Raw genomic sequence first — 10,418 nt, 5'->3', positions numbered from 1 at the left:
GTTTCTGTTCAGAGCATTTCAGGTTGGTGGGAGGAGCCAGCCGCTGTGCAGGAACTCTGGAGGTGAAACATCAGGGACAATGGAGACCGGTTGTTCATCCCTGGACCCTGAAGATAGCAGCTGGTGTCTGCAGAGAGTCAGACTGTGGCTCTGTTGTTTCTGTAGAAGAGAGAGAGTCCTCATTCAGATCTGTGTGGATGATCAGGTCTGACTGTGTTCTGTCTGGATCTGCTCTGAGGGAGTGTGCAGAATCAGTTTACTCTTCCTCCATCCGGCTTGTCACCTGCTCAGGTAAGCCCATCAGTGACGTCATCTATGACAGTAATGTACCCAGGTTGACACACACAGCAGCTAGAATGGCAGCATATATGTCTGTAGATATGAAACATACACCACCTTTTCCTCATCCATGTTCCCCTGGGACCAGCACTGAATGTTTTCTCCCCGATACCAACCATCCACACACAACAACTCCTAGTCTGCTTTTCCCTGCTACCACAATGATTATCTGTGACTCCATCACTCGGGGAATACACTTTTTTAATGCCATTACACACTGCTTTCCTGGAGCCAGGGTTGCAGACTGGTGAAACTTGTGGACCTGATACCCTCACTCCCAACCTCCATCAAGCGTATTGTGGTCCATTGTGGAATTAATGATACAAGCTTCCATGAAAGTGAGCTCACAAAACGGGATTTTAACCTTCTCATCGATGCTTTGAAGAACACTGGAAAGTGTGTTTTTATTTCTGGTCCACTTCTGTCGCCATGGCCATTATTTGTTTGGTTGTGTGCCTTATATCTACCTGATTTTATACTTTTATGCTGACTGCGTTGGACTAGTATTGATCAACTCTGATTTTGTTGCAAGTTGTATGTCTGTGTATGTTTGTCATGGTAATGGCAGCTGCATGGGTGGCCCTAGCTAATTTTTCCACATTGTTGAACAATAAAGTTTATTTTATCTTATCTTTCTGAGCCACAGACTTTCACTAGTTCATGACATCTTTTTTGTCTGGTGTCTTTTCTCTCTCTCTCTATTTTATCTTCTGTCAACTCTCCAGACTCTGTCAGACTGGTGAATGGGACCAGTCTGTGCTCAGGCAGACTGGAGGTGAAGACTAACCAGTCTACCCAGCGCTGGTCCTCAGTGTGCGAAGATGACTTTGACCAGCAGGATGCAGAGGTGGTCTGTAGGGAGCTTGGCTGTGGAGCTCCTTCAGTCCTCCAGGGGGTGCTCTATGGAGAAGTGGAGGCTCCAATGTGGACCAAAGAGTTCCAGTGTATAGGTAATGAGTCTGCTCTCCTGGACTGTAGAAGCTCAGGTTCAGATAGAAACACCTGCTCACCTGGAAAAGCTGTTGGACTCACCTGCTCAGGTAGAAGAGGAGCTGCAGCTTTGATTTGGTTCATTTCTGTTCTAATGAAACTCACTTTGTTCTTTTGCTGATGACTCTCTGGTTTCTGTTCAGATTCTGTCAGGTTGGTTGGAGGAGCCAGTCGCTGTGCAGGAACACTGGAGGTGAAACAAGGAGAATGGAGACCAGTGGGTTACTATTTCTCTGCCTGGACCCTGAAGACAGCAGCTGCTGCCTGCAGAGAGTTGGACTGTGGCTCTGCTGTTTCTATAGGACAGAGAGTAGAGTCCACATACAGATCTGTGTGGACGATCAGGTCTGACTGTGTTGAGTCTGGATCTGCTCTGAGGGAGTGTGCAGTATCAGCTTCCTCTTCCTACATCCTGGATCTCACCTGCTCAGGTAAGCCCATCTATCACATCATCTATGACATTGTCTACTACAGAAAAGTATGCAGATTGACACACGCATACAGCAGCTAGAATGGCAGCAGACTGTCTCCAGCAGCCATGACAGAGTCTGGTGAGCTGCTGCCTCAGTATATATCTAATATATATCTGTAGATATGAAACATACACCAAGATATATATCTGTAGATATGAAACATACACCAAGATATATATCTGTAGATATGAAACATACACCAAGATATATATCTGTAAATATGAAACATACAAGCAAGGTCCAAAAATAACACTCACTAGGCAACAAATACAGGTACATTTTCAGTTTGGGGGGAGGGCTATGCGCCACATGGTGAATAAATATTTGTTCCAAAATAGTTCCGATTTTCAGTCTTTAAACCTGCAGCTACTTTTTTCTGTTCCTCTGCTGTCTGTGTTCTGTGCATTGTACAGGTTAGTACCCAAACTCAGAAGAAAAGAAGAGGAGGTAGCAGGTAGAGGTCCAATACAGTCCAATAAAGTTCAATAAAGTCCAATAAAGCAGGCAGTAAATCAAAAAAGTTTATAGGGGAAGTATCCGGCGACCTTAAGACTGGGTAAAGTGCAGGGGCTCTGCCAAAACCCACAGATTGGCGGTCTTGGGGCAGGACAGACGGGCAGAGCACCTCTGGTGGACGGCCTAGGAACTCATAGTCAGGAACGGCTGTCAGTGGACAACAGAGGTACAGGAACTGAAGACAACAGGGGCTCTGTAACTCGGGGCAACAGAGTATCTGGATTTTGGGGCAACACAGGCTCTGGAACATGGGATTGTTGCAGCTCAACAGGAACTTGTGTCTGCCGGACAGCTGACTTGGAATGAGAAGCAGGCGTAAGCCTGGCCGAGAGTGCAATAATTTTTAAACATTAATGGCCCTAGTCCAACCTCTACCCCTTTTAGATTTGTATTCTATGTTACAGATCTTCTCAGAAAAATATCAAAGAGTGAAAATGCTTGAACTTCGCCAGTATCTCCACTCCCACATGGCTCCTTCACCCTGGGAAACTCCTTCAAACTAAAGAGTCTATCCCCTGTCCCTTTTAATCTTATGCATCCTTTTTTAAACTGATTTTTATTCTGCATCACAGATCTCTGAAAAATAAGAAAGAGATAAAATATTTGAACTTGTGTGTGTGGAGAGCAAAGATTGTGGAGTATCTGAGCAGAAGGAACAGAGCAGAGAAATATGCAGAAGATGATGTCATGTTATTGTTTGAAAACATGTTGAAAGTGTTAAAAAATGGAAATCCATTGTTAGAGTGTATAAAATGTAAATGCTACTTTTAATGTTACTGTTGCTAGGTCTGGAAAGTTCACAATGTTTGGCTCTGTGTTTACAGATCTGCTGCTTCAGCACAAGTAAACTGAAGTACAGAGCATGTTTGGTTACCAGAATAACTCTGGTTCTCTGAGAACTGAGTGAGTGTTTCACTACTATGAGAAGCACCTTCTAATGTGACCAATCACCAAGCTCCACTCCTACCACATCTGTCAGAACACTTCTTAGCCCCTAATTTGCTGTTTTCATGTGTAGTTCCTCCACCTGACAGAAACGGGTATCTTTCATATACTACTTCACTCAGAGCTCAGAGAACCATGATTATTTTGAAAAGCAAGCATTCTCGTTCCAACCTCACTCACTATCTCACTATGGGAGGTATGGTCCACCCCCAAAGTGCAGGAGTGTCACAGTTTCAAGAGTTGCAGGTTAGGACCCAAATTCAGAAACTTGGTGCAATAGAGGCTCAGAACTGGGGGCAAAAAAGGCAAAGGAACTGGGGGCAACAGAGGCTCTGTAACTTCAGGCAATAAAAGCTCAGGATCTGGGGGCAACATAGGCTCAGGAACTGGGGGCAGAGGCACATAAACTTTAAATAAAGTTTATGTGCCTTGGGGCTACAGATGCACAGGAAGTTGGAGCAACAGAGGCTCTGGAATTTGGGATTGTTGTAGCTGAACAGGTTCTCTCATTGGCTGGACCACCAGCTACATATGAGTAGCAGGCGCTGGAAGGTCTGCCAACAGGACTCTGGGGACAGGAGTCAGCCTGTCATGATGTCATCATGGCAGCCCGTTCTCTTTGTTTTGTGTGCTTTGTTTGTTTCCCTGTTTGTTTCCCCTCATGTTTCTCCCTCCTGTGCTGATTACTGTGAGCTGTGGCCGCGGCTTAGCTGGCAGAGGGCGCCAGGTGAAGCTCATTCCCTAATCATCCTCCTGCAGTACTTAAGGCCGGCTCTGTGATCCACTCGTCGCCAGATCGTACAGTCTACTAGCGTGGTATAGTTGCACTCCTGGCTCCCTGTGTTAATCTGTGTTCCTGGTGTTTTAGCTTGTGTAGCTAAAACGTTTTCTGTGTTCTCTCTTGTTACAGCCTGCCTTGCTTGCTCGTGCTCTCGCTTCCTGTTTATCCTGCCTGCCTGCTTGCTTCCCCACCTGCTCCTCTCTGATTGTAAGGATTGGATACAAGCCTCAATTGCTTGTTGGACTCTGGAAGAGGCCATACCACATGGTCATTGCCACCTATTCACTGGGCACGCTCTGGAGAGCGCACTGCACCCACCACTCACCACAGGATCCCCTCGACACAACCCCCCTTTCCCACCAGCACAGTATATCACCAGTATATATTCACGCATTAAATCACTTAATCTTATTTTCCGTGTTTGTCGTCTGCTTTTGGGTCCAACCTCCAGTGCCGTTCCGTAACACAGCCGGACCACCAAATGGTAACGTGATATAGGATTTGACTGGTTCACCAGCTACAAATGAGGAGCAGGCTGCCAACTGGACTCTGGGGACAGGAGTCAGCCGGACCACCACATGGGAAGCGGAAACAGGAGTTGGCTGCTCCACTGACTGGAAACTAGGCAGGAAACTTGGTACCTCAGTGGTACCTGACATTTGCCAGCATCATGGATCAGGATCATGACACTTGCTTTTCATTTCAGGGCCCATGTTGACAGGATAGAGCAGCCACATAGCCCGCGTGAGCCGTGCTGCAGCAGTGTGTCCTGCCTATTTTCTCTTTCTGGTCAACAAGAGAGTGAAAACATTTGAACTTTGTCTGTGTGGAGAACAAAGATTGTAGAGTTCCTGAGCAGAAGGAAAAGAACAGAGAAATCTGCAGATGATGACGTTGTGTTATTGTTTGAAAACACGTTGAAAGTGTTCAATAATGGAGAACAAATATTAGTGTATGATTGTCAATGTAACTTTTAATGTTACTGTTGCTAGGACTGGCAAGTAAACAATATCTGTGTTTCTGTGTTTAACACCATCACCAACATTACCCATCATCAGAACCATCAGTACCATCACATCCATTATCAGATCCACCATTAGATCCATCAGAACCATCATCAGGTCCATCAGAACCATCATCAGATCCACCAGAACCATCAGAACCATCACATCCATCATCGGATCCACCATCAGATCCATCAGAACCATCATCAGAACCATCATCAGATCCATCATCAGATCAACCATCAGATCCACCAGATCCATCATCAGATCCATCATCAGAACCATCACCAGATCCACCAGATCCATCATCAGATCCATCATCAGAACCATCATCAGATCCATCAGATCCATCAGATCCATCACCAGATCCATCAACAGATCCATCATCAGATCCATCAGATCCATCAGATCTACCAGGTCCGGCACCTTTTATCATCGGAGTGGTCGTGTTGTCTCTGACTCTGCTGTTGGTGATCACTGCCCTTTCCTTCTACTGTAAGGTACGGACACACACCTGATGTTTAGACCATAAAATGTATCTAAATGGCTGCTGTGTCTCAACTTCATCCCACTGTACAAAGTGAAGCCAAAATCTCAGTAGGTGCTAGATTGGACCCGCTAGACATGTCAACATCAACAAACGAGCACACTGCGCAGTGTCATTCGTCATTACAGCTGACTATAACGTAGCAGCACTTTCTACCGGTATCAATTACCAATAAATGCTTCTAAATCCAAAACTACACAACTGGATTGAACCAGTGTGTTTTTTTATTACCACAAGTTTACAGACACATCACTGCTGATTGGTTAACATCTCTGACACGCCCACCAAACCAGGGAAAATATACCTCTTTTCTTTGTGTCAACAATTCAAAGCATCCTGCAGTATGGAGGCACAGTGTGGTTTGGGGGCCTCTCAGCTCATCTGAAGGCCAAGATTCGATGGCTCCTGGGAATCTGTTCCAAATTGGTGGGACACTCAGTGGAGAATGCGTTCACTGAAAGCCACGTACTGCCCACCGTCAGACTGTGTTTGGGAACAAATATAAACACTCATTTGCTCCCGTATCAATATCGCTGCTGAATCAACACAGGAGGGCAAAGAAGTTATAGTACCCCCCCACTTTCATCTATATATTTATGGCTATTTAAGACCACTCTTGCAGGGCAGGGCCCCACCTTAAATCATATTAATTATTTATTTATTTATGTTTTTAATTATGTGCCTATATGTTTTAACTTTTCGTCTTTAGGTTGTTGTGTTTTAATTGTTGGAGATTGTATTGCAAGACAAATTTTTGTGTTCACGGACAATAAAGTGCTATCTATCTATCTATCTATCTATCTATCTATATATCTATCTATCTATCTATCTATGTATCTATCTATCTACCTCAAAGCTCTCTGTACACCATTTCACATCGTTCAGAGGAACCGCAGCAAAACGGTGCCCAATATTTTGAGATGAAACGTTCCCCTGACCCATACTGCAGCCAGCCATCAGGGGGCCATCCAGATGTTTTGGCTTCTCTTATACAGTTTATGATCAACCCCTGGTGTCGACCACTGACTGAAATGAATCAGTCAGTCTGTGATTGTTGAACTGAAGAGAGGAGTGATGCAGGAAGTCACATCTGTGTGTTGTCATGTCTCTCCAGGCCAGCAGGGGGCAGAAGTCGGACAGAGAGAACATTGAACTGTATGAAAATAACCTGGGTGTTCCTGAAGCTGAAGGAGGGCTGACTGAAGAGGAAGGAGAGCAGCGAGCAGAGTAACACCTCCAAGGATCTCATCTCACATTCAGATAGATTGTATTATTCAAGTTCCCTTTAACTGTTGTCTAAGCCATATAAGCCTTGTGTAATAATAGTGCGTTCCATTTACCTCGGAACTCGGAAACCAGAGCTGGAAAGAGTTGACTGCTTCAATTTAACAAGTCTCATTTTCATTGTGGGGTTAGCTCTAGCCTGGTTAGCTATTGTTAGCAATACCAGTTGATAACAACGCAATAAGCTAATTGCGGCAGGAGATTGTCCAAGCTCTCAACGCTGAAATATGATTCAGGGGACGTGAATCGGAAAATCCGACATCCGAATACAAATGGAACGTACTATAATGATTATGATTAAGCCTGTTATGCAAAATCAAATTATGAACATAATTTCTGTCAGGAGAACCTGGGCTATCAGGATATGTATGCTGCAGCGATGTCATATTAATGTAAAAACTGTTATATATATATATATATATATATATATATATATATTGAAATCAAACAATAATGATTAATTACTAATATATGACAAAACAAAACACTAAACACAGAGAAATGTAGTACTAGTACTACTTTAATAAAGTACTTTCAGGTGTTTGCTGGAGGTTCAACACAGAGAGATGAAATGATGAAGATCTGTAATAAATGTTTCTTTATTATCTGTTCAGAGGAAATAAAACCTCTTTAATAAACTGTGAAACTCTGTGAATGAGCTGATTTTAATGTGTATTCTCCCAGCATGCAACACTGTGGGGACATCCACTGAATGTAAACATTTCATTAAAACTATTTAAATGTAAAGAAAACATCTGGTGTTGATGATTTAGTTTTTATCTGTTCAAATAGTTATTATCAGGAGATACCCTCTCTGCATCAGCATCTTTTATCCAGCAGAGGGCAGCATGGCCTCCTCAATAACTTCACACACACCACCAGAGAACAGGAGCACCACACTGATGCAGCAACAGCAGTTTACACTATTTTATTCAGTGTGCTATTGCAGAACATCGGCACAATGACTATTATCCCCCATACTTATTATTATTCTTCATCTTCCGCTACATTTGTGTCCCGCTACTAGTCACGAAGCGTTGCCAACACATGCACATAAATACATCAAAACGTTTGTAATGATCAGGAATGGTGTGCTATGTGTTTCGTAAGGTTGCGTGCACACTGGTTGTGTGGCGTGAGCTTGTCAGCTGCGTGGCGTGAGCGTGTCAGCTGCGTGGCATGTCTGTTTTTATTTCGGCTCCCATGTTAACAGGTTAGAGCTTGCACACTGCCTGCGTGACACGCACGTCTCAGGGGTGGCTCGAGCTGTGCCGAAAACATGTTTATATGTCATTTTGACACAAATACATTTAATAAATGACATTTTGATGTTTGAAAGTCTCTAGGTTTTGACATAAATGCAGATATAAATATTTAAAATTTATTTAAAAACATAATAAATAATTATCGATTTTCAAATATTGCACCTGTCAATACAGAAGGAAATATTCTGTAGCCTATTTTGCCGTCAATACTGCTACTTGTCTTTGCTGTAATCAAATCAGTATATATCTATGTTTATATTTATTGGAAACACACATGTGTACAGACAAGGCTAGCAGCTGCAGTGCCGCGTCAGACACATTTCTGGTGTGTAAAGACAGAAAACGCCACGCAGCCGCCGCGCAGCTGACACGCAGCTGACACGCAATAGAAACGCCACGCTCATGCCACACAGCCAGTGTGGAGGCGGCCTAAGAGATTTGCCGAGCGGTTTTCACGAAATTTCCCATAGACTATTGGGAAATCTTCAGGAAATCACTTAACATAGCTCAAAACAACCCCTCTTTGGGGCCATACTGTATCGCCATACTTTAATGTAGATAAATAATTAAAAGTTTAAATCAAAGACAAGACTTTGGCTTTTATTGGGCTGAATGGGCATTCTGATATCAAGCACGGTTTCTACCAAATCACAGTTTATGTATCGTCCAGTTTTCAGACCGTTTCAGATTTTCCAATGTGTGTGTATGGGGCTGGAATGTTGAGATTAGAGGGGAGGACTGAGGTGGGAGCTGCAGTACGATTCTCTGAAATGTTTTCTGAAATGTTTTCCAAAGAAATTGCTCTCTCCCCTACAGTTTTCACTCTTCATACATCATGGTTGATCAAAATGTAGGAAATGTTGTGCCGGTCTCACACATGTAACTAAGCAATCCACCGGACTTAAACTTTTGGCTCTGTTCATACAAACTGCCGATAGAAACAATAAAAAAAAATATCTGGAAGTACGCAGACAGTTCCCTGTTTGTTACCTGCTCTGTGTCGCATATATTTGACACCACAAACATAAAAACCACATCAATGCGTTCACCAGACTTTTATCTTTCTGGTGATGACAATATTTTGCCGTTTGGACACACAGTTTTTTAATTACAGAACAAACTTTAGAGGTATAATCATCATTAAATGGACATTTTTTGACCTTTTAAACATACAGTCTCCCCCTCCCTCCTCCACTCCTTCAGTGCGCAAATCACTTACATACTGCCACAGGAGGAGGAGAAAAGGAGAGGAAAAGAAGAGAGGAAGAAAGGAGGAGAGGAGATGAAGAAAGGAGAAGAGGTGTTATTTGTCAGCTAACATGATGTCATGATGAACTAACTGACCAACTGACTGACTTCAGGCCTCAACACCAACAGCTGTTTTCAGAGACGAGACTGTAACGCACCATAGATAATCCTGCTTCTAGCTCAAAAATCCTAACTCCTATCGCTTAATGTTTAATACTGTGAGAAATATGACACCCTGCTGATCATTCTGTGCAATTATGGTGTGTGTTGTGTAAGAAATTTGAGGACAGTAGCTGTCAGAAAAAAGGGCCTGTTTCTCTTCTCCTCCTGGTACAGGAGGCAGTGTTGCAGTGGGTGGACATGGCTTCACTTGGAAGCTCACTGTGCCTCGTGTGACAGTCTGATTGCCTCCCTAAGCACATTGTTAGAAAGAACACAACATTCCCTACATTTTGATGTAAAATACATGTATGAGAGTTAAAACTGTGGATGGTATAGCAAAGTAAAAATAAATTTGCATCTGCTGCTCCTCACTCAGTCAGTTGGATCCCCCACGCTGAGTCTGAACATTCTATCCCAAACACACTAATGTAAAAATGTCAGAAGGGCTTTTTTAAAAGCCTCAAAGAAGGTTGAATATTACAAGTAAGGGTTAATGCCCGACGAGGTGTCCATTGTCGGACGGTTCATGCCTCGCCGTCGTCCATTAATACCTGACAATGGACACCTTGAAGGGCATTAACCTGCTTATACCATGGTCACTTGCCAAATAACATATTTTTAAACCATTAGTTTATATTTTAATTTGTTTTACAATCGAAATCTAAAGTTTATCCAAACAATAACTCAGTTTCCCTGGTTACGCCTGATGGTTTGACTAATACCGGGAACAATCATTCCCATCCTATAAGGTTCTTATTCAATGCAAACGTTGTTCACTCCTCCAGGAAATAGGAAGGACCTTAGATATGACTTGCCACCCTTAGCAACCGGAGATATTTATAGTCCGCTCAGCTACGAGCCAGA

General features: G+C 43.2%; 1 protein-coding gene across 1 annotated transcript in view; it reads left to right on the top strand.

Moving 5' to 3' along the window:
• The window catches only part of LOC116063158 (scavenger receptor cysteine-rich type 1 protein M160-like), a 62,927-nt gene extending 55,662 nt beyond the window's left edge, over nucleotides 1-7,265 (top strand). Inside the window, exons 8-10 of the mRNA XM_035995989.1 lie at nucleotides 5,271-5,548; nucleotides 6,710-6,924; nucleotides 7,078-7,265. Of these exons, the coding sequence (XP_035851882.1) occupies nucleotides 5,271-5,548; nucleotides 6,710-6,826 (395 nt within the window). The 3' untranslated portion in view covers nucleotides 6,827-6,924; nucleotides 7,078-7,265. The remainder of the gene's footprint in view (nucleotides 1-5,270; nucleotides 5,549-6,709; nucleotides 6,925-7,077) is intronic.
• The last annotated feature ends 3,153 nt before the right edge of the window (nucleotides 7,266-10,418 follow it).

This window comes from Sander lucioperca, chromosome 2, assembly GCF_008315115.2.
Source record: "Sander lucioperca isolate FBNREF2018 chromosome 2, SLUC_FBN_1.2, whole genome shotgun sequence".
NCBI classification, from domain to species: Eukaryota; Metazoa; Chordata; class Actinopteri; order Perciformes; family Percidae; genus Sander; species Sander lucioperca.
This window is presented reverse-complemented; position numbering and strand designations above follow the sequence as displayed.